This window comes from Tachysurus vachellii, chromosome 4 (assembly GCF_030014155.1).
Source record: "Tachysurus vachellii isolate PV-2020 chromosome 4, HZAU_Pvac_v1, whole genome shotgun sequence".
Taxonomy (NCBI): Eukaryota; Metazoa; Chordata; class Actinopteri; order Siluriformes; family Bagridae; genus Tachysurus; species Tachysurus vachellii.
The window spans coordinates 11,024,119-11,049,697 of record NC_083463.1 but is presented as its reverse complement, the minus strand read 5'-3'; the positions used below and the strand labels follow the sequence as shown (position 1 = coordinate 11,049,697).

At 37.8% G+C, this 25,579-nt stretch overlaps 1 protein-coding gene across 5 annotated transcripts in view; it reads left to right on the top strand.

Annotated features, from left to right (window-relative positions):
- Positions 1-24,272, top strand: part of lpp (LIM domain containing preferred translocation partner in lipoma) — a 198,110-nt gene extending 173,838 nt beyond the window's left edge. For all 5 annotated transcript variants that reach the window (XM_060867724.1, XM_060867721.1, XM_060867723.1 and 2 more), the window contains 4 exons: positions 1,114-1,283; positions 19,053-19,231; positions 21,397-21,517; positions 21,677-24,272. In XM_060867724.1, coding sequence (XP_060723707.1) covers positions 1,114-1,283; positions 19,053-19,231; positions 21,397-21,517; positions 21,677-21,805 — 599 coding nt within the window. In that variant the 3' untranslated portion in view covers positions 21,806-24,272. The remainder of the gene's footprint in view (positions 1-1,113; positions 1,284-19,052; positions 19,232-21,396; positions 21,518-21,676) is intronic.
- Positions 24,273-25,579: the final 1,307 nt, after the last annotated feature.

Genomic DNA, 25,579 nt, shown 5'->3' with positions numbered 1-25,579 from the left:
CAACACATCAAATCATGAGGCTGGTGAGCTACAACAGCAGTACATTCAAAAGCTGGACAGCTGATGATAAGAAAAGATATAATTATATAAAGTAAAAAAACAAAATAATAAAAAGTTAAAAAGAGTAAAAATGCAGCTAAAAATAAAGCCCTAAGTGTGTGAGAGAAAATAGAGTAGTTAATAGTGAGTATTTAAAACAGTATATTAATGTGAATAATAGACTAGAAATGACAAAGAAACGTTACAGTAAGTGAGGAAATCTTGAAGATAGTCAGATTTATCTAAAATTATTATACCATTAAAATAATTTTTTTTTTCTAAATATATTTTTACTCATTTCAAGTAACTTTCTTATTCCATGCGCAGATAATAAAAGCTAGAAAGTGGTTGAAACTTTGAATATTTGCTTTATTGTAATCTTATAATAGAAAATACATCCATTTGACTTTATATTATTTATTTGTATTTTTTTTACTGAAAATGTAATACAAATATTAAAAGCTAAGAATATGTGAAATGTTTTTGCTGTTTTATTTATTTATTTATTTATTTATTTGTTTGTTTATTTTTATCAGTGGTATATGGAGCCTGATGAATATTTAATGCTAAAAAGAAAATCCTGCTTCACCACTCATTAATATAGCTAGTTACTAAAAAAAAGTATGAGGTTTTATTTGTCGTTGTCGTTGTTTTAAATGAGTGCTCATTTAAGTGCTGGGTGGAAATCTGGATTTTCAGTCTTTTTATTGAGCTGTTGATCATGGATCAGCCATTCTGACAGTCAGGGAAAGTTCATTCCACCACCTGGGTGTCAGTACAGAGAACAGTTTTGATGCTTGTCTTCTATCTTGAGGGATGATGTGTGGAGGGAATGTGCAATAATGTGAATTTTCTCCCTGAGTGCTTCTGAATGATGTTCTTTACTAAATACTAAGTAGCATCTGCCAAAGCATCTGTTAATCAGAAGCAGGAAGTAGAACTGTGCAGCTGGTGAATGTTTCGAGGCATGTCTATGTTCATGAACTTGTGTGTGTTTCTGTAATTCAGGACCAGTTTTGAATACTTGTTTGAAAGAGAGTGACACGTGTGTGTGTGTTTATCTGTCTGTTGCAGGTCGCTGTGCAAGCTGTGGGGAGAACGTTGTTGGTGAAGGCACTGGCTGCACTGCTATGGATCAGGTCTTCCATGTGGACTGTTTCGTGTGCATGACCTGCAACTGCAAGCTGAGAGGCAAACCCTTCTACGCCGTGGACAAGAAGGCTTACTGTGAGCCGTGCTACATTGTAAGTCTGATCCTTCACCCCTTACACACACACACACACACACACACACACACACACACACACACACACACACACACACACACAGTCCTTTTGAGAGAACAAATATCTAAATAATAAAACAAAGTGCTGACTTATGTTCTAATATAGAGATATTCTCAAACTTTCAGAAGTCATTCCACATCTACAGTAAAAATTGAATACAGTATTCAAGTAAGACCTCAGACCTCCTTCTGGACTTCTGGAGTATTATTTAGAAACTGTGTGAGAGTTCTAGACATAGTGTAGAGTTTGCTTAACACAGAGTCATGTCTCAGTTACATGCAATTCAGTATCTGACAGTTTAATAGGACCACAGCACCTGGCCATATATGGCCAAAAGTATGCGGCCACATGACCATCACACCCATATATGGACTTTAACCACACTTCATCTGCAACAGTGGAAGTGCACAGTTGTATAGAATCCCTTTGTGTTGCTGTAGCATATACCGTTTTCCTTCACATGTTCCAGCATGACAATGATCCTATGCACAAAGCGGGCTCCATGAAGACATGGTTTGCAAAGATTGAAGTCGAAGAACTCGAGTGTCCTGCACAGATCCCTGACATCATTCCCACATGAATGAACACAAAATCACACTCCAACATCTAGTGCAAAGCATTCCCAGATGAGTGGAGCTTGTAATAACAATGAAGGGGAACAAAATCTGAAATGGGATGTTTGAAAAGCACATATGGGTGTAATGGTCTGGTGTGCATAAGCTTTTGACCATATAGTGTATGTCATGCTGCACACTCAAAAACTAGAAAATAGAATTATATTATTATCTGTGCATTAATATGGCTAATTATTATTATTTATTTTGTGTCCGTTTTTGAAAATAAAAATAAATCTTTGACACCAAATCTTTGAGGTTGGAAAAAAATCATGTGAACTACTACAAAGAGGTAAGTTGTTGAATGGAGAGCCCAGAAATTCGGAATAATCAGCTGTGTAGATTGACCTGTCACTAACTCTGAGTATCACATACTTTAAAAAAAAAAAAAAATGCAAATATGTGAAGTACACAGTAATGTTGAATTTGTTATTTAATATTTGTTTATATTAGTTCCTTTTAATATTGTATCATAGACCTCATATAAAATATATATGTTCTTTGATAGTTTTTCAGTATGTCCAGGCCTCTTAATCTATCACCTGTTCATGAAAGCCCTTAAAAAGTTTGTCTTTGTGCAAACAAATTCTTTCCTTATAAACAGGCGAGAAACACCCATAATCTTTCACCTCTGCTACAGTATCGCCTACACGATCCCTCAGTTAGCCCGTAGTCAAATCCACATTAAACTCCACTAGATCAGATTAGACAAACTGATCACTCGCATGCAAAGGCCCGCATCGTATGCTTCACTTTATTTGGAGCTTCATCTGATAAGCTCTCACACTGGTGAATCACACCTCAATTGTGGAGCAGGTAGTAAAATCACATTAGAATGCCAGATAGGATTATCTGCCTTTGTAGATTGGAAACCAAATAATGCTCTTCGGTCTTTTCTGTCCGCTTTCCTCCTTCCTTTTCGGTTGCTGAAAATATCTGATGTAATTTAAAGTCCAGGTTCCAGTAATTACAAATACTTTCATTTCGGTCCCCAGTAGAACTTAGAAACGTTTTATGAAAGTCTTATGAAACTTTCTGGCTTTCCCAGAGCTCAGGGTTGTGCAACAAGCACATAACTCATACAACAGTTAGCAGCGATGAGACATAAAAATGATTCATTCCAGTTTTTTTCCAAACCACCATTCACATTTGTTACTGTAAAAACCACAGTGTTTACAGTAATGCACTCTTACGCATGGCTTTACTTCTCCCAGTGACTTTAATTAGCATGTAAATAGAATAAACAGCGATTCTGTGGTCAGCAGCTTCTCAGTGATACTACAAGCTATATATTGTGTCCATTTTATAAAAAATATCTATATATTTTACACAAAGCCAACAATCTCCTTTTTTTTTTTTTTTTTGGAATTTTCTTTCATTTTGTTACTACAATGCTGAAGAGTGTGACGCGTTGTGAGAAACCTTGCATTAAAGTCCTTATTCATGTTTTAACCCTGTCAGCGAGCCAAGAATTGCACTGCATACCAACAGTGAGACGTGAAATACCGTGACATCACGCATATGGCGTCAAAACCTCCTTGGCACCAACCCTAAAACCCGCATGTTTAGCGATTCTGTCACTCATTTCAGTTAAAAAGAAAAGGGTTGGTAAAGACCAGGCTTGACCTCAGCTCACCTTTTGTACAGCTCAACATATTGTAGGAGAACCGAAGCCTGTCATGTTCTGTACAGCGCCTTTATCGCTATGCTCTGTCCTTCTCAGTGAATTTCTATAGTCTAATTGCTCAGCATGGAAATCAATCAGAAAAGCATGTACATTTCATGTTGAAGCCACCCAGGCCTGTCCCTAAAGCTGCTGGGAATTTCATAATTTCATTAGTGAGTATTTGTGCTGCTGAGTTAAACATGAGTATGGTCTGTGGGTTGCCCTATTTCCTCTTAAGGAAGATGCTATGGAGATTACCGAGGCATCGCTGTCTGAACTGGCTTCCTCTTTTACTCCACCACTTCTTCTTAACAAATCAGAAATATTACTGAAATTGCTGTACTTTTATTAATATTCAAATTGTGGTCACCTAATTTTAGATTTTCTACACGCTGCAATGCTACATTGTGGTTTCTGGGTTGAATTTACAGCTTTTTTCCCTCCACTTCAGGTAATAGGGCAGTTACTAAAAACAAACATCTGACACTTCAATTTGATTGTGATTTATAGAATTATTATTTATTTGTATGAGTGATGATTATAACGATGATTAGGATTGTTTCAAATATTTGTTACTGTTTCTGTTGCTAAATAACTATTAATTATTTTGCATAATAATTATACATTTTTATTCATTATAAAACAATTCAATTTTAGTCTTTTATTTGGACTGCAGATCATAATGTCATGTGTTCAAATCTCATCTCCCCCCCTAAATAAATAAATAAATAAATAAATAAAAATGCAACCCCTGAGATCTTTAAACTTTTACTTCTTAGTTGAATAAATTAAAATGTATGTAAGTCACTCTGGATAAGAGGGTCTGACAAATACAGTAAATGTTTTCTTTGTATAGCACTTTAACAATGGACATTATCATAAAGCAGCGAGATATGTGTCTTAAAGAGACATATAAATTCAGGATATTGATTTTTATTTGCCAAAGGTGTTGGTAGTAACGATATTAGAAAGAAACCTTGAGAGGAACTAGACTTATCTTATAAATAATTTCTTACTATAACCGTGTCAAAAAAATGCAATAATAATAACCAGAGAAATGTATTTATTTTGTTAAAGTTATCAACTGACCGCTGATAGAGATTTCCAGATGCTACATATTTTCTGCATGTATGGCGAAAAGTAGTAAGGAATGGAAAGGAGGAAAAGGATTGAACCCTGAATGCTGGAGCCAACAATCCTCAACAACCCACAATTAATGACATCACCTTCAAATGGACAGCACATATTTGCCGTAAAGACATTTTACATAAGCAGAAAGCATGAGATGTGAAATTCTTGCTGCTCTGCCCAATTATAGTCCTTCGAGAACACCATGTATGTCTGAACACTGAGCTGTCATTATTATGTTATACTGCTCACTAAGAAAACCTGCCATGTCCAGGACAAGAACAAACCATCTGCCCGTCGCTGTTGTTTTTGTTGTTTTGGGGGTTTTTAAGCACAGTGACTATCCTTGATCAAATTGCTACCTTAGTCACTTCTTGGGTCTGCTGAGGGTTTAGATGCTTCCTTTGTCTTAAAACACTTTGCCCACAAAGTTGCACTTCAGGTATGAATTTCCATTTTATTATATACTTACTTACACAAGAAAGTGAGAAAATAAGGAACTTCTTTTTTTTTTTTTTTACACTTTTCTTTTTTTGAAACAATGAGGAGGTGGCTGATACGTCACAAGCGTCCTCTTTTTAGCCATTTCTCCTTTATTTATTTTGTAGTCATTCCTGATGCAGGATTTTCTTTTTTTTATAATCTATAATAAAGCAGGAACGGTAGAAATTAATCAAATGAAATCTCAAGTGCTTATGTTACCAATCACATGTGCGCAAGGGCTGTAAGATTATAGTTACCTTGCCAACTATGAACTTCAATCAGTATAATTGCAGTAATTGAGATTGCAATGGCCAACAAACACTGAATTTTTTTTAGAGATCGCGTATGAGCTCATATTCCCTTGTTATCCTCATTTTCAGTCTGTAAAATATTCCATTTCATCATCATTAGCATGACGATCAACATGCTTCCAATACCTTTTGTACGATACTGCATCAGTTGCCTTTTAAATCAGCCCCATCCAGCAGCACTCAGACTGATTGTAGCTGTCTTCTGTGGAAGTTTTCCAACTTAAACCCATGCATTAAAGAGGGCTGGGATAATTTAAGAACTTTACTTATGCATTTCATCAGCATAAATGTTCTTCTGGCGTAAGATCAAAAGGATGAGGGGAAATCTGAATTTCTTAATGAAAGTAATTTCTTCTTCTCTTCCTCCCATCCTCAGGGTCATATGCCTCTGTACGATTAGAGAAGCAACGTGAGACTCGTGTCTCTGAAGAGTAGCGCCAGGCCCTATTGAGCTGGGGGGGAAAAGCTGAAGTGAGGCTGGGATGTTGGTCTAGGAATCTAAGATGAGAGAATAAAAAGCATAATATTTATTGATGGGTTTAATTTGATGTAGCTGTTTTTCTCAGATCTGCAGGACTGCTGCATGGGTGTCTGTATGCTTAGTGTTTCTTGGTGTTCTCTCAGGTTTCAGAGATTAATAGAAAACTTCACTTTGTATAATCCTAGAGATACAGAAGGAGCCAAAGGTCAAGGAAACCTCTGTGTATCCAGACATTCATCTATGAACTTTAAAAGCTTGCTCTAAATGACTGAGAGTTTTTAGATCCTGTGATCAATTCGACTGTGTCAATGTCTGAATGTGTGATATAAATCAAAAGTGAGCCATATCTTCGGAATCCTGGAAAAGGAATAAAGCCAATAACAACATGTCTGCTGTGAATCCATGAAGCATTACTTCAATTCCTTAGTCAGAGTTTGAGAGAGAGAGTTAGAGAGAGAGAGAGAAAGGGTCGCACCTTGTACACACATACAGTAGTCCCGGTGTATTTTTTCAGCTAATTGTCAAATTGTAGAGTTGATATGTGGCTACTCCATTTATAAAGTCTATAATATTTCCAGTAAAGTTATTAATACATCCTGTTGACACAGGTTTGGAATCCAGGATCACAGACAGATGAACAGATTGTTATATCTTGTCTGACTTTGGTTAAACAAAGCAATCAGGTTTTGCAATCCAGTAATAGTTCTCTCCGTCATCCAAAAAGGAAAATGCTCTATAGTCTATTCAAACAAGACATTTTGCATATTTTATAGAACACTTCTCATTTTATTAACCTGCTTCCGCTTGCCGAGTGCTTTCAATACTGCTTCAAGATATCATTCATTCCTTTCAATAACGAACAGGAAAGTTGTAACCTCTTGTTGATCTGCTTCCTAGTATCGTTGCTTCTTATCAAGCTCAGCCTCGCTGCTGATCCACAAAGCGCAGGGCCAATAATCAGCCATTGTGTCCTGGCGGTTCCTCGCTCCTCTCTACAAAGGACTCATCCCTGCTTGTTTGAATGCGGTGTACTAGAGATAAACGTCTTTGCTATTCAACTGATTTCCCTTTTTGCATGAACTGATATCTGATCTGGTGAATGTTATATTTGTGTTGGAACAGATTTTATACTTTAGTTCCAGAGCTACGTTCTCGGTCCATTCCATATTTTAATAGCTCACGAGACAGAGCGCTTCCTGCTTAATACACATTAACCATACTTGTGTTTAATGCAGACTTGTTTTAATTTGAAAATTCTCCCCTGATGTGGAAAATCTTCACTGTAAATCCTTCTGCATCCAAGTTTGGTCACTGTTGCGCGTACACGTGTCTCCGAGCCTCATGCATTCAGCAAGGGTGTTATCTTATCAGGGGTGTGATTGATCTTGCTTTATTACTGTACATAAATGTTTTTATCCAACAACACAGCATAATAAAGAAGGAACAAGTCTGAAACACATAAGTGCAAAATGAAACAGAAGAATAAACTTGGAGGTTTGACTCTATAAAGTTCAGGCTCCAAATGACAGCAGGAAAGAGCCGAATGTAAAATAGAGCTGTTAAATCTTTTAGATTTTGATTATTAAGACTGTTTTTTATGGATATAAATACTTATGAGCTTATCTGTGTTATTAGTAGACTAAAACTAGTCATCAATCCATTCTAGTCAACATGCAAAATCAAGTTGTTAAAAAAGAAAATGTGTTTAACTTACTTGCCTGTCAATCATAGCAGTACTGATTTGTTAAATGGATGTAGGCTATGCAATATCTTTGTTCCATGGACTTCCAGCTGAGGGTGAGTTTGCGTGTCCCGCAGAGTTGGTTGGCGCACATTATAGTATATCAGGACTCCGGGGAGTGAAGAACTAGTGGAAAAAGTGTGTCAGAGTCTGCTGCTTTGCTACTAGCCAATTTACCAGCAAAAGATTATCTTTGACACGTGTTTACCCGTCTCCATAAATATTTAGGAACACAGTGATTCCCCTTCGTTTGGAATAGACAACTCCTCCACAGGTCAGCACTCGGTCACAAACCTTTATCTGTTTATCATCTCTCTGTCCTCCCTGTGCTGTTCCTCCTACAAGAGCACAAAATCCAGACAATGGAGTGCAGTTTTCAGAAGACGCTAACAAGAGGCCAAGATGTCAGCACATGGCAGAAGGATCTGATTTCCTTGTAAAAAATAATTGGTACAAAGCCGTGGGTTGCTGAGACATGAGTCATTCGGCTACTAAGCTGCAAGGTGCACGCAGAAGAGTAGCCCGAAGCACTGAGAAAGTACAGCCGGATGTGCCTGCAATGAAACCGAGAGTTTCTGAATTGCCACTTTGAAGGAGATGATGTTCCACGAGCTTGCACTTGACCTTGTTACGACTTCTCGATTGAAGCGTTTTTGTTAAAACAATCAGATTGTACGAGCCTTAAACGTTCACGCTGTTGGCTGTGAAGTACCAGCTGTTCTTTTCCCTGTTCTTTCCTTATTAAATGATCAGTTTCTCTGCATGTGTTCTCTCAGCACCTTCTCTGTAGGAGATAACCCTGAGCTTTCAAAGCTGCTCGACTTTGGAGGTTTCTTAGCATTGAGGTTAATTATGTTAGCACCGCGTCATGTTACATCCGTCAGAGCACTTTACTGTCTTGTGGACTGGATTAATTGGACATCATAATTTCTGGTTATTGGGCATGTTAATGCTGGCCTTGCACTTTTTTAAACTGTGTGAACCAGACAACTTGCTGGATGGAGACCAGCTATGATAAGTATTCAGGCCCCTCCATTTAATTTGCTGCGATGGATAATAAGTAGAGAAATGTGTTCTCTGCTGTGACTTTGTACGCTACTATGAGGAATCATTTGACTTAAAGCTTTTGTGTCGCTTTACAAAGATATGGCCGATTCACTTTCACGACTTGTAATTTCAGTATCTCCTTTTGCCTACGACATAGCAGGTCACTCCGGTTAAACAGATTACGTACGCTAATACGCTAGCATGCAGACATAATTGTGTGTTTTATCTCTTTATTCTTTTTGTACAATTGAGAATTTTTGGGATGTTTAAATTCCATCCGTCAACGATTTCATCTAGTAATTTACCAGAGCAAGGTGTGCTGTGATTTATGACCCATCAATCTTTCTGAAAAAAAAAAAAATTATTGCAATTATTTCTTATTGTGCAGTAGTTCTGTGCTTTTTTTTCCACTTGCCTGTTAGAAGGAAACTTCGAAATTAGAAAAAGCAGCACTGCAGAATGAGTACTTTATTAGTGTTGATGCGAGATCTCGCTAACATAGCTTTTAGCAATTGCACGCTGTGTTTGCCAGTGACTTGACGCTACACTCTTTGTCATGCCGTTCATTTTCTGAAGAAAGCAATCGGAGACTGCTCTGAGAGATCCGCTTAATATAAGCTCTGGTGAAGGCACAATATTTTTGCCTCCTGTTTACTAAAACATCATGAAGAAAGCTAGGAAGAGATTTCTGGTTTTGGTTGAAGGGCACAAGAGGATACTGGTGTGCCTAGAAATCCTAATTATCGATACAGCATCGAGATTTGGTGGCTGTGTGTCTGGGGAAATCCCTGTACATCTCATGAAAACATGTTGGCTTGGTGTCAACCTGTGTGCAAACGTTTCCCAGGGTTGGATTGCAGTGATGCTCTAAGCAGCGGGCATAATGCCATGTACATTCATACGGAGTGCTGGTGGATGTCTTCGACAGCATGCTGCTGTCTGCCTGGCAGGCAGAATGTAAAGCAGCTTTTTAGAATGAATCATTTGTTGTCATTGTTGTGGAGAAAGCTGATGGGAACACATGGGAATCAAAATTGCTCCACTTTAGAGAAGAACGCATGGTCGATATGTTGTGTTTGTTCACACCGTAACAGGAAGCAACCCCCCCAAGATTTGACAGGTCTGAGCTTCTGGAACTTTAAATGACAGGTTTAGAAATAAAAATAAAAATATTCTAATGAATGATCGTTCTTTGTGTCAGCAACCTTTCAAAAATACAAGACATTTTCTTGATGACCAGTAGGTTATTAGTCACAGAGGCATGGATATTGTGAGAAAAATAGTGTTGTTTTGCTTTCTGTAACTTGTTGGCACACATTTCCAAAATTCAGTCCTGTGGAGGGAGGAAAAGAGAAAGAGAAGGAGGGAAACGGGGAGGGAATGGAACTGTGAGGGCAGAGAGAGGGAGAGAGGGAATTAAACAGTGAAGGAGGGGCACTACACTATTCAACACTAACACTACACTACTCCACAATACTTTAAACTACTCAACACTTCTCAACACTACACTACTCTACAATACTCAACACTACACTACTCAACACCACTCAACACTACATCACACTACTCAACACCACTCAACACTACATCACACTACTCAACAATACTTAAAAATACTTTAAACTACTCAACACTTCTCAACACTACACTATACTACTCAACAATACTTTAAACTACTCAACACTTCTCAACACTACACTACAATACTCAACACCACACTACTCTACAATACATTAAACTACCCAACCCCACTCAACACTACACTACTCTACAATACTTTTAACTACTTAACACTACTCTATACTACTCTACACTACTCAACAATACTTTAAACTACTCAACACCACTCAACACTACACTACTCAACAATACTTTTAAATACTCAACAATACTTTAAACTACTCTACACTACTCAAAACTACACTACTCAAGACTACACTACTCTACCATACTTTAAACTACTTAACACTACTCTACACTACTCAACACTACACTACTCTACAATACAACACATGCATCACTACTTACAGACCATTAGTTGTGTGCTGTAACTATTTTTTTCAGTATTATTGTTTCAGTTTATATTCTGGTAAATTAGAGATTTAGAAATTAGGGAGACTATTTGATTTGTCACTATTTTATTTTTTTTTCTTAATCCTGATGGATTAATGCCTAATGGATATACAGTTATTCATCAAGCAAACACAGTGACACTGGATTCTGGCACTGTGCCTCTGTATAGCCTCTATTCTGACACAGCTCACTACAGAGGCAGTTGTGTCCAACCTCTTCATTTTGCTCGGTGTCAGGCGCACACTGGCAATGCCTATGTTCTAAGCTATCCGCTTTCTCCTGTTATGAAATATTCATATCTGTCTACATTACCTTGCATAGCTTCTAATTGAGTTCTGTTTATTCAGACGTGATTAACTCACTGGCATTACTCAAAGGAAAGGCCCAATTAGAAGAAGCACATGCATTGAAATGGGCTGAAAAACCTTAAAAAAAAACACAAAATCAATCAGCAAGCTGGAGGAAATGTGTGTGTGTGTGTGTGCGCATGTGTGTGTTCGTCATGCTAGTAGCAGAATTTCAATTGTATTGGGTGTCACTGCAATAATTTCATTCTGTATGAGATATTTGTGCCTTTTGTTTTGTCTGACTTTGTCTTATTCTCTCTTTGTTGCGTTCCTTATTGCTTTAGTCGGGAAAAATGCATGAACCTTGTTCGACCCTGCAGCATCACCGCAGGTCAGGGTTAGGAAGAGCACTTGTGCCTAGGTGCGTCTCACTTTGGCTCTGTAATAGGAGAAAGATACAGGGACATGCGCACAGAGGAGTCATGTTTTGCTGCTCTGATGATTTCAAGGAAAGGAAATAGAAAACGGGAAGAGGATAGGGAAGGAACAGAGAATAAATAGGAAAAGGGAACAAGGAGTGGAAATTGGATAGGGCAGATCAGATAGATGGAGGGACAAAATGAGCTGATTGGATGTTATGATGCTTGACATTGAAATGTCAGTCTATGAATCCCTCTTTTTTTATAACTTTTTTCAATTATTGTTTTACAAATCAATTAATCCAGTTTTCTGAGTTCTTAAATACTTACATATTAATAATATTAAAAGTAAAACTAGCTTGCTATATCTTGCTTTTATACAGGCATCTTACAGCTCTGACACTAACACCATTTCAGCTCTATTCACTCAAGTAGATGTGGATTTCTGGCATGTTAGGGTCACGGTGCCATGGCTTTTTGATAGACCATTAAGACGAAATGTTCCTACAAGTCATTCATCTCTGCATTACAGGGAGCAGTGAGCTAAACTGAGCAGCTCTTACAGCTAATTCATGGCAAGCTCTGAGTGAAAGCATGGTCTCTTTTACTATTGTCCTGAAAGCATTCTCCTGTCGTCCGCTTACCATTTCCAACCTCTCTGAGGGTTCAGTTTAATTCACATTTAATTGTATGCCACTTTATACAACGGTCACAAAGCAGCTTTAAAGAAAACTGGATGTAGATTTCAACTGAACAAGCCAGAACCGGCAGAAGTAAGAAAAAACTCCCTGAGGAAGAAAATAGGAAAAAAGCTTGAGAGACTTTGAGAAGGTCACAGCATACTTGATCCCACTAGACCTCAGCCTTTAACCCACACTAAATTTTCCATCCTCTGTCTTTTCCACTACATTTACATTTATTGCATAGTCACTTTATGAGACGTGCGTCCACACTTTCTCCAGTCTTATAGAGGTGGATTTCCTTCTCTTACTGTTCAAGGAGATGAGAGTGTCTTTCATAAATGTCAGTCCCTCAGGGATTTTGGTGTTCCCAGAAATTAACGCAAAAATGAGAAAACGCTGTGATAATTTTTCAGAATAACCATGGACTTTGCAGATTTTGCCTGAAACACATGATGTCCCATCATCCCAGCACATATCTAACCAAAGCCCTCTTCATTCACATGCATCAAACATTTCAATTAAGTTTACGCAAAAAAAAGCAACTTGCATCACAACATTTTCAATCAAATGTTTTTGCCTGCAACACACACGCGCACACACACACAAACACACACACACACACACACACAAACCCTAAAGGGAAATCCTGGAGGGACAAAAAAAGCAAGCTGTAGTTGTGAGCAGAATTCAGTAAATGATTAACCTTCATCCCTCTGTGCAGGGAAATCAGTCCTTTCAGCAATAGAGCCATGGTTCAGGTTCACAGCACATTTATTTTATACCACAGCATTTTATCACACATGTTAAACTCAAAAGATTCATTGACTCTTGATTTATTTTCAATAACAGCCCTGAAAATAGTTCTTAATAAACAGCTTTATTAAGACAAATCACGTGGTATAATATATTGTTGTTTTTTAGTAACTTACACAGGGACTTCTTTAAGAGAAATCTTTAATGCCTGCACTTTAACTGTCTATGAGCTGCTGTGACATGTGAATTTCCCCACTGTGGGATCAATACGTTTATCTTATCTTATCTTAACTGCAATGGTTTTACAACAGGTTTTAAACGTAATTATTGATATACTGAAGTTTATATCTTCTGTAGAAAGACTTGGATTTAGTAATTTTGGAAACTTCAGTGTTAGCACATAGTCAAGGTAAAGCTGTTTATTTAGGTCTTTATGGGAAAGTGAAAGAGGACCCTATATTATTAACCTCAGTATAGGGAACCAAAAAAAGCTAGTATCTGCTTATAGCTGCTATAATATGGGTATAACAGGAACTTACTCCTCTCATGGATTTTCCCCAACGATAAACATAACTATAAACAAATAAGAAACAATAAGTTCCTATTCTTAAAGAAATAATATAATAGTATTGGAATGTTGCTGTGATTTATAGAATTGGATGTGCTCTAATAATGCACTTGGGGATCAAGTAACTTTACATCACACACAACCTCGTCATTTTTATGGATTTATTTTAATAAATTATTAAAATTAAAAGTATAAAAATGAAATTATTTTATTTATTTTAAAATATGTATATTTATTATTACATATTATTTATTAAATATATAAAATAGTATTATTTATTTATTTTATTTGAACTTGTTTGTAAAGCAAATTTAAATACAGCAGTGGTTGATCCATAAGGCTGTACATAACATAATATCACATTAAATAACATCATAATACAAAGAATTCATAAAAGAAGACAGTTTAAAGAGGAGCTTTAAAAATGGTTAAATGGCTGTGTTTTTCATGGAAGATTTTCTTTTAGATTTTTTTTAGAGTGTGGGGAAGCTCCACACATAAAAAGTGAAGAAATGGATCAGGTGAAAACTGTTAACTGAAAACTGGACTGCTTTGACGTCATCACTAAACACTTCTGCAGAAGACAGTTGAGCAAAGATGGTGTATGAGACGTGTGTGAAGGTGCAGAATGATTGACGTGTAAATGTTTCAGTGTGGGGAAGCTCCACACATAAAAAGTGAAGAAATGGATCAGGTGAAAACTGTTAATCATCTGATATTGAGAACTCACCTATTCCTCCGTCCGTCCGTCTGTCTGTCTGTCTGTCTGTCTGTCCCTCTCTGTCTGTCCCTCTCTGTCTTCCTCTCTCTCTTTTTCTCTCTCTTTCTCTCTCTCCCTCTAAGTAATTGAAGTAATACTTCATGGATTCACAGCAGACATCTTGTTGAAGGCTTTATTTCTTTTCCAGGATTCAGGAGATGTGGATATTGTTGATAGGAGGAGTTGCTATGGGAGACCAATGTTGATTGATCTTACACATTTGGAAGAAAGGAAAGACATTAAGACACGTTCAAATTGATCCCAGGACCTGAAAACCCTTATTTTTATTTTGTAAACCTCAGTAAGCTCTCAGTCGTTTAGAGCAAGCTTTTAAAGTTCATAGATGAATGTCTGGATGCACAGAGGTCATGCCTTGGCCTTTGGCTCCTTCTGTATCCTGAGGATTATATAAAGTGAATTTTCTATTAATTTCCAGCATCTGAGTGGATGAAGAACTGCATCTCTGATTTTGAACAGCACAGACTGTCTGTGTGATGAAGCTCAGCTATGCCATGTGTATACACACACACACGATTTTAGCATTCTGGTGTTGGAGTAAGAGTGGAGAAGGTCAGTAATGTACTGTGGAGCAAAACCAGTACAAGACCAGTACAAAAATAAATTTTGAACTTAACAGTAAGCCAGAGTTAGAGATTCCAATACAGGAGAAATACGATTCTTCTTTTTTTGGTCCTTGTTAAAAATCTAGCTGCTGCATTTTACACAAGCTGCAAGCGAGATAATGTAGTTTAAGGAAGGCCGGCATAGAGATTATTACAAGAGTCCGACAGTGTTGTAATAAGAGCTCGAATCACTGTTTGCAAGTCTTTTGTAGAGTGAAACTTTGTAAAAGAAACTAAACCTTTATCCTAAAGCTTCTTTTAAAAAGGTGTGAATCCCCAAACCTGCAAAATCCATCTGCGATACTGTATAATACTGAGAGAAACCTCTTTAGTCAGATGTTAATGATGGCAGAGGTCATTTATTCAGGACTCTTAAATTAACTTGCTTTTCAGAATGTTGTGATGAAAAGGTAAAAAACACACAAGCAGACATTAAAAAAACGTATGCAGATAGTTGGATATTTCCTGCAGAACAAAATGGCATTCATCTGACCGTGAAATGCAAAACTGAAGCAGCCTCAAATAAAAGGAGACATTCAGCAAGTTTGAAGTATTTTGCTTAAGTACACATGGAGTACACTGCTTTACATGTTTGTACATGCATTAAAGAGGGAAAAAGTACATTTCAGTATTTTTATTCTTTATCCCTTTCACAGATGTTTATACATATATTCACATTCTTACTTCTTTTTTATTTACTATTTTACTTATTACTCTACCCTTTTAGACTTTATAATTTATTTACATCATCAAAACATTTATATGTCTGAATCACAAACACTACTATCTCAGAATAATAAAAGAATGAAGGTGTTTTGGGTTAGTCTCCGAGTTGTTAATAGGATTTATGTCTTCCAGTGAAAACATGACCACCTCAGCTCCTGGATGAGGAAAAGAGCTTCCATATGAAGTGCCAGGTTTAGAGTGTCTGAGAGACAGAAAGAGAGAAAGAAAGAGAAAGCTGAGCACTTTGCCAGGAAATTGAAAGGGCCGCGTGGGAGACAAGAGGCCACGATTGACTCCGGCACACTCGCTCGACCGTCAGTTCAACGAGAAGCTCTCTGACCTAAATTTACTTTTCCTTATCCACATAGACATTTGTTTAGCCTTCTGGGTAAACACTTAGAGAAATATGAGTCAGAAAAAAAGTACATCACTGAGGCGCAATCATATTTCAGAGGCGCAGATAGCTAGTGCCCTCTAGTGGCAGTGGCAGTCCAGTCCTCTGGGTCCCCTCCAGTCTTTCTATTGGAAAAAACTTGATAGGGCTTTTTCTTAAACCGTACTGGAAAGTTATTGCTGTTTTGTAAATCTATAGTGTGTAAATCTGGACTGCTTTGACGTCATCACTAAACACTTCTGCAGAAGACAGTTGAGCAAAGATGGTGTATGAGACGTGTGTGAAGGTGCAGAATGATTGACGTGTAAATGTTTCAGTGTGGGGAAGCTCCACACATAAAAAGTGAAGAAATGGATCAGGTGAAAACTGTTAATCATCTGATATTGAGAACTCACCTATTCCTCCGTCCGTCCGTCTGTCTGTCCGTCTGTCTGTCTGTCCCTCTCTGTCTGTCCCTCTCTGTCTTCCTCTCTCTCTCTCTCTCTCTCTCTCTCTCCCTCTGTCTAAGTAATTGAAGTAATACTTCATGGATTCACAGCAGACATCTTGTTGAAGGCTTTATTCCTTTTCCAGGATTCAGGAGATGTGGATATTGTTGATAGGAGGAGTTGCTATGGGAGACCAATGTTGATTGATCTTACACATTTGGAAGAAAGGAAAGACATTAAGACACGTTCAAATTGATCCCAGGACCTGAAAAGCCTTATTTTTATTTTGTAAACCTTGTAAGCTCTCAGTCGTTTAGAGCAAGCTTTTAAAGTTCATAGATGAATGTCTGGATGCACAGAGGTCATGCCTTGGCCTTTGGCTCCTTCTGTATCCTGAGGATTATATAAAGTGAATTTTCTATTAATTTCCAGCATCTGAGTGGATGAAGAACTGCATCTCTGATTTTGAACAGCACAGACTGTCTGTGTGATGAAGCTCAGCTATGCCACGTGTACACACACACAAACACACACACACACATACACACACACACACACAGAGACACACACTCTGACAGTGTCATTTTGACTATGCCAGAGAGAACAACTTCTACTTCCTGGCTTTATGCCAGCAGTGGGCTCAGCAAGACCACTGAACCTAGAAAAGAGAGATCCAGGAATCACACACACAAATCTTTCTGTGAGCGAAGCGACTGTAATTGATAATCCTCAGATGATTTGTCATTGTTTGCTGTAATTGTGAGGCTGGTCAGAAGAGAAAATGGATTGTCGTGCATTAAATACGGCCGTAACAAATCCGCAGCTCGAGGTGGGCGATAATAAGAGTGATGCAGAGGAAAAGAGAAGTCATGAGCTGGCACGGTGCCCAGCGCTCATGGCCGAGGAAAAGGCCACAGTCATCAGAAAGTCGACATATTTACTATCCTGCCTCCAGCAGAAGTAGGGAGTGAGTGAAAGATTACTTTGTTTACGACTGAGAGAGCAGCTAATCAGACTGGCTGCCATTCTTGCGTCCATTTTTGAGATGTACTCCATATCTGCCTCTCTGAGATATTTAAGAGGAAGTGATAAGATGATACAGTATCAGTGAAAGGAGCAAGAACAGTAGAACAGCCGCCTCTGTCGCGCACGTTTCTGCCAGAGAAAAGCTTGTGTTATGTTATTTCATCTGATTGTTTACAGATGGACTGCAAAAGAAAAAATACTCTGCTGTGTACTCACCAGCACATTTCATTGGCAGATAATTCACCTCGAGTTCACTTGTTTCAGCATTAAAGCCAAATAGCTGCCGCTGTCAAAGACGCTGACTGCTTGTGACAGCTTACGTTCTTACCAGAACAGCAAGTCGGAGCATATGTAGCCTACACTGGTTGCTAACTACATTACACAATGAGTACAAAACCCGCTTATGATTTTTAAAGCTCTAAATGTTTTTTTTACTGATCTTCTGAAGCACTAAGGCCCGTCCTGAGAACTTCACTAAGCTGACATGGGCTTGCTGTAAATTCTCACGATTTCTTTCAGTTCAGATGGTGGATGATGTTTTTCTGATGTAAAATGTTATCTTCGGTTTGTCCTCAGGGTAAACTATTAGGTTTCTCTATAGAATCCTGGAACAGATTTCACAAATTGTACCAAAGTGGAAACCTAAAACCATTAACGTTTACATTTACGGTATTTGGCAGACGGTTTTATCCAGAGCGACTTACATTCATCTTATTTATACAACTGAGGATTTGTAATGAGATCAATGTAAGTCACTCTGGATAATGAGGGTTAAGGGCCACACTCGGGCACCCAGCAGTGGTTATGTAGGGATGCTGGGATTTGAAATTCCTACCAGTTGTCCAACACTCTTAACTTTCACAACAGCCTTACAAATAACCCACAAGGAACCATTTATTTTAGTGTTTTAGAAAAATTACAGACACTCGCGCCTTCAGAAGCTACCCGAGAGGGGTCGGAGTGATAACAAACACACACACTTCCTCTAAAACACATAAATCAGCCAAGCACATCTTTTCAAACTGCTGCTCAAAGTAAAGTGCCATCTACCCTCCTCTACATACATGAACTCACAGACACACACAATTAGCTAGTGTCGTGACCTGATGCTGTTCTCTTTAAAACTATATTACAACATAATGGTTTAACAGAGAGTGTTCAGGAGTTCTCTATTTTTGTTTTTACATTTTCTAAAGCAGTTCATCAAGAAGAATGAGTGTTTAATCATAATATTTTATTGATTACTATTATATTTTTGATTATTTTTATTACTATTGATTGTGGTGTTAATAATAATAATCTCTAAATAAACACACAAACACACTATTTACTTAAAATCCTCCTGCTCCACTCTCCTACTGCTCACTTCCTGTATCCGCAGTCCATGGACAGTCAAGCAGGCAGTGGAGTTAGAGGATTTTTGGTTGTATATATGTCTTTATAAAATGTGTTAAAAATGATACTGTCTCATGAATATTAATGTTGAATGTATATGTGTGTGTTTGTGTGTCTTCAGAACACCTTGGAGACCTGTAATATCTGCAGTAAACCCATCATGGAGCGGATTCTGCGGGCGACGGGTAAAGCTTACCACCCACACTGCTTTACCTGTGTGGTGTGTCACAGGAGCCTGGACGGCATTCCGTTCACCGTGGACGCCTCCAACCACATCCACTGCATCGAGGACTTCCACAAGTAACATTAATCCACCACACAAACACACATTGCAAAAACATTTTCTCACGTGTCCTCAGGGCAAAAAAAATTACTAAAGACCAGAGAGGTTTTCTTAGTTAAGAACATGCTATGGTGCATTTGTTTGTATACAGTCTCAATTGCATACAACAGAAAACATGGTCCGGGTCAGAAAGTACAAGGCTAATCTGGGGGATCATCCGGGGATGTGGTAGCCTTGTGGTTAAGGTGTTCATTGTGTTGATTGAAAGATTGTGAGTTTAAATCCCAGGTCCCCCAAGCTGCCACTGCTGGGGCAAGGACAAGGCCCTTTCACTAGCTATCTTCTAACGATGGGTGAAGACCCACCTCTTCCTGAAACAATTGAACTAGAACTTTTCCCCTGTTTATGTCTATATTTAAGAGAAAAAAAACTGAACAGATTTAGGTTGATGGTATCCTAGGTCTGTAACCTAGTGAACCAGTGTTAATGTATTAATATCAATAGTGTATCAATAGAGACTTAAAAGCACTTTTGTATGTATCTGTGGATAAGGGCGTTTACCAAATGCCGTAAACGTTCATGTTCAGGCATTTGGCAGATGACCTTATCCAGAGAGACATACATTTTTATGTCATTTTATACAACTGAGCAATTGAGGGTTAAAGGCCATGTTCAGGGGCCCAGCACTGGCATGTTTCTGCCAATTGCCATAAATGTCATTTTACTGTGTAAAGCAGCCCCGGAGTTCATTAATAGAGACAATACCTGTATAAAGAAAACCTGAAACAAGATTTACATGTGGTAGAGGAAAAGGTTACCTGTTGAGGAACTGAAAGATTTCACACAGAAGCCGTTAGATACGTGAACAGAAATGCCTTTGTGTCGAGGAACAGCCAGATTTCAGCGTTATTGTTGTGGTTCCTCTCAGGTCACCATACACTCCACTTCCTACTGAGTCAGTGAAGAAGTTTCACCACTTGGCTGGACCGAAAAGCCAGGTTTTGTCTTCACATCCTCCTCTGCCCACATCTCTGTTCCTTTTGAATATTTCCCCAGAATGTACAAGACAGAATGGTTTTCAAACCAGCACTAAATCGCTAGCAAATTAAAAGCCACAGATCACCTGCTTCTGGAAAGGACAGGGAAGAAGTGAGCAGAATGAGAATATTTGAGGTAATGCTCTCCAATGTACTGTTAGACCAATCGCAGGAAATTCACTGGAAGTAACTCTGTCTTCATTAGTTAAAGCGCCAGTGCAGATATTAACGCAGCTGCCTTTTAATACAAAGAGCTTTCTGTGAGTGTAAGTGCAGATGCAGTTCAGCGGTTAGAACATTCACTAATTGCTAATTTGGTTGAACAAAATGTTTTTTTGTTTTTTTTTCCCCCAGTTACTACATTCATGGCCAGAAATGGTCATATCTTTTGAGGTTGGTTGGTGCTGTGTTGTATTGTGTTGCATTCCAGTCTATTTTTGTCAAAAATTGGATTAAAATTCCTGCTGTGTTTTTGTGAATGCCATTTTGACATTAATTTCTAAAAATACTAAGTGCATTTACCTAACCTGAATCATGATCTGCTTAACAAATAGAAACGAACAGCTCAGAATGTAGGCTGAAAATCAGCTGGGAATTTTCTGGTCTGAATATACAATACAACGTCTATTAAGACCAATTAGATTCCTTTAGTTACTACACTTACTTACAGAGAAAGAAGAAATTATGAGAAATTATGCCATGGGCAGTAGCCATTAATAATCTGTCTTGAAAATATCCGTGTGAATTTGTCACATTTCACATTTGTCATTACAAAAAAAAGTTATTTTTCAGTTTAGATTCAGGAATTCATGTCAGTTACACAATCCAAGGAAATTCTAGCAACCTCTGACATAATAAACAGGACATACAGAAGACACAAATTAATGCAAGGTGGAGGGAGGTCAACGAAAATAACACGACTATATTCACTTGATATCCCCCCAGATAATCTGCTGATAACACATCCCTCTGAACCACACAGCATTTTCACACTTGTGCCATTTTACTCCAGGTTCTTTCCCACATGTGCTATGATTTATTTTGGAACTCCTATTAGATCATGACCATGGAGCCCATATTTTTCTGATGTGTGTGTTGGATTGGATAGATGTTGTACTCTGGGCTTCTTTGTGTCTCCTCTGCAGGAAGTTTGCCCCTCGTTGCTCTGTGTGTAAAGAGCCCATAATGCCTGCTCCTGGCCAGGAGGAGACGGTCCGCATTGTGGCCCTAGACCGAGATTTCCATGTGCAGTGTTACCGCTGTGAGGTGCGTGTGTGTGTATATCTGTGTGTATATCTGTGTGTGTGTCTGTGTGTGTGTTAGTACTGACCAAATAAGTAGGAATATCTGACAATTTACAACTTGCAGGGTTATTAAAGATCCTCGCAAGAAAATAAGACAAACGTGTGTGTGTGTGTTTTGAAGGACTGTGGCTGTCTGCTCTCTGAGGGTGATAATCAAGGCTGTTACCCATTGGATGGTCATGTTCTCTGCAAGAACTGCAACACCAGCCGTATCCAGGCCCTGACTGCCAAGGCCACCACCGACCTCTGAGTCTATTCTGTTCACACACACATACACACACACACACACACAAATACACACACACACACACACTCCTAAATCATCTGATAGAATATGGCTGCATTTAGAAATATCCTCACGCTTACAACTTGTACAAGCACACACACATACACACACACACGCTGTTCATTACGATCACATTGTACACGTTTGTTGCAGTCAGGCAAAAAAAAAAAAAAACATTTTATCTTTTTCTTCTGTATGTATGCTAATAAAAAACAAACATTTAATAATTGATTGAAACTTTAAAGGTACCATGACTAATGAGTAGAACAATCCAGATGAGAATGGATTACATAAGGATAGGTATGATGACAAATTGTACTTGCATCTCTTGCTTTATTGTTTATTGTCTATCTTCCATATGGCCAGTGGTCAAAGAGCAAAATGTGTCAGGGACCAATGCGTAGCAAATAACATTTTGTTCACAGATATTCCTACAGATTCAAGTCATCTGTGTCCCCTGACAGAGTTATTACAGCCAGGAGTCTGTCTAAACATCCAGCTCAGTCAGTCCATCATGAGCTTTAACATTATTCTGTATCCTAATCTTATATCTGCCTGTGCTTTCGAAGTGAAAACAGAACCATGATCCACTTATTCGTTAGGATTTTATGACATAGTAGCCTTGCTTTCATCAGTCAGCATTGATATTATACTCATAGTGTACGTATGTATTCATTTGATTCACAATAACATGATACACATGGTGATGGGACCACACATGTATGTATCGACATGCACTTACACAGACACACACACACACCTAGACAAAAAAATGCTCTTATTTCTTCTTATGGCCTTATAAAATATATTAAAGGGCTTTTGGGGGTTGTTATTTGGGTGAATAATATGCAAACAGAGCTTAAACATGTACAAGATATTAAAGCTCTAGTTCCAGGTGTATAGATGTGGTGAAGATGAATCGCAGGTACACAAATATCAGTGCATGTCGAGGGAAATACATCAATCAAATAAACACAAATAGGATTTGACAAATAGGCATTTCTTAAAAATCAGTTAAACAAAAAATAAATCTGTAAGACTTGGATTCAAACAACTGTCACTGGAGCGACGTTTACATTCTTTGACGAAGTGTGTATATAATTACATACTTATGCAGTTCGTAGAGAGGTTTATTATATGGAATAGGACTGTGAACCCAAACATATATAACCAAAGTGTGAGTAATGCTGCAGTGTACTGCTGCTTCCTCCTAGTATTCAGTATACTGCTTTCCACATAGCACAATTATTCTATTTATATGCATATCATGAACAATAACGTGTTTATTGCAACAGTTGTATTAATACAAATTCTGAGAAATGAGAATCTGAGTAAATGAGAAACTTACGACGGTATCAAGTGAAAAATCTGAGAAACCTAAGGCAGTATAAAGTGCCTTAAATATTTTTTGGTTAGTACAGTCCACAGAAAGAGAAACACTGCAATGAAATCAGTTATGGTGTGACAATCAAACCAAGAGGTTAAAATGGTATTAAAAAGAATTCAATCCTAGAAGATTATAACCAGAGTAGTTTAAAAACAATAAAAGATTTTTTTGTAGGCTCTTATAAACCATACTATGAGCATTCATTCTAATATTGTCAACTTATGAAATGTAGTATTAGACCTAAATAGCAAAGAAAGTATTATAATGATTAGGGTAAAAAATTGTATTAATAGGATTTAATTTTTAGCTTTATAAAAGAATAACAATATGCAATTTCCTTTTTATTATTGCATTGACACTTTATATATAATAATATGCAGAACCTATTTTTTTTTTTTTTTTTTTTACTCTTCAGGAAATATTTGAATTGTGAGTAAGCAATAAGTTTTCAACACCACACCTCTTCCTCCTGTGTGCTGTTTCTGGTCAGTTTCATCATCCTGCTCTTAAGGTGTTACAACACAGAGAGGTGGTTATTCTTTAAGTAGCAAAGGCACACGTGTTCTCTGTTTTCTGTTCTTGTGCGCTTTTGTTCAAATTGTAGTACTGCTTTTACTGTTTCTTTATATTTTTAACTGTGTTGCTTCATTAGTGAGGAAAAAAACAAGGGATTTTAATGATGTAAAAACATTAAAGTGGAATTGAACACGAGGACTAAAATGTACTGTGTTGCTCAGGGTGGCCTCAGTTAGATTTGTTTGGCCTCAGTCAGGTATTTTCTAGATCGGACCATAAATTTACCAGAGCTTAAATGTTCCTGAATTTTCTTACGTTTTTAAGAAAACCCATTAGTGTATTTGGGGTTATTCCTGACTGTTAGAAAGGATATAACAGGAGAAAGGAAATTTGTTATTATGAAATCTTCGACAAGTTGATCAATTAGCAATCTTCATCTATGTTTTATGTCAATTTTTGATTTTGTACTTATTCCCTCACTGTCTCTGTATTAGTTCTTCTAGCCTTAATAAACTTTTTTTCGCAAAAGAGTCAGCTTGTTTGTTTGTTTGGCTCTACCGTATGGGTTATATTTCATAAGATTTCCCTTAAATCTAATTACATGTGTTAATCTGAAACACAAAAGGTGCTGTAGTTGATTTTGTTTATTTTTTTTCTTGTACACCTAATGTGGAAAATATGAACATGATCAAAAATACTTATATAAGCATCAGTGCAAGGTTGTTGTTTTTTTTGGTGGAAAACTGTAGTCTGGGCCCGAGTGCTGGTCTTTGTTTACATGGACATTTGTCTGTCTCTTTTTTTTTTTAACAGACGTTCCCCAACGGCCTTTAACTTCACCTCTATGTCAGTCTGTTAAGAAAGGTAATCATGTCAGAACCTGTAGGAGCCAGATACAAGGCTGAAATTTTGTGGACATCTAACCATCAGACTCGTATGGGCATTTTGAACATCAAGTTCCAGGTTTAGTTCACCTCTCCTGTTTATAATAATCTTTAGTCTTCTGGGAAGTCTTTCCACTAGATGTTGGAGAGGGGCTGTGGGGATTGGTGTTCATTCAGCTACAAGAGCGCTACTGAGTGATGGCAGGTAAGAAGGTCTGGAGTGCAGTCAGCATTCTAGTTCATCCCAGAGGTGTTAAGTTAAGGGCTCAGTGCAGGTCTTCTGTGGGAAGTGGTAGCCTAGTGGTTAAGGTGTTGGACTACAGTAGTTAGTTCGAATTCCAGGACCACGCTGCCTCTCCTGAGCAAGGCCCTTAACCCTCAACTGCTCAGTTGTATCAATGAGAGAAATTTAATTCACTCTGGATAAAGGTGTCTGTTGAATGCCATAAATATCTTCATAGAGCTTGCTTTATGCACAATGTTCACTGTTATACCGGAACAGGTTTGGGCCTTTTAATTCCAATTAAGGGAAATAGTAATGTCATAGCAAACAAAAACATTCTATACAGTTTGTGTGCTTACAAAATTGTGGTACAGTTTGTGGAAAGACCAGAGATGTGTGTGATGGTCAGGTTTCCAAAAATTTTGGGGGACACTTTGGCTGTACTATTACTATGAACTAAAAAAAACATTGGCAGTGCTTTTGCAAAATTGAGGAAATTATTTCCAGTGCAAAAAAATTCCCAGGTTTCCTGACACAGCATTAGCAACATTGCTAACTGTTTGAATGACCAGTTTTTATGTCTGTTTTTATATCACAAACATATGCAGGTTTTTTCCCCTATGAGGCTTACTTCCTAGTAGTTTCTGCAGTTGCCATCCTACAAACTCAAACTTTCCATACTTCTGCAACATATACATATCAAAAACTGAAGATTTTTGACCCTTAGT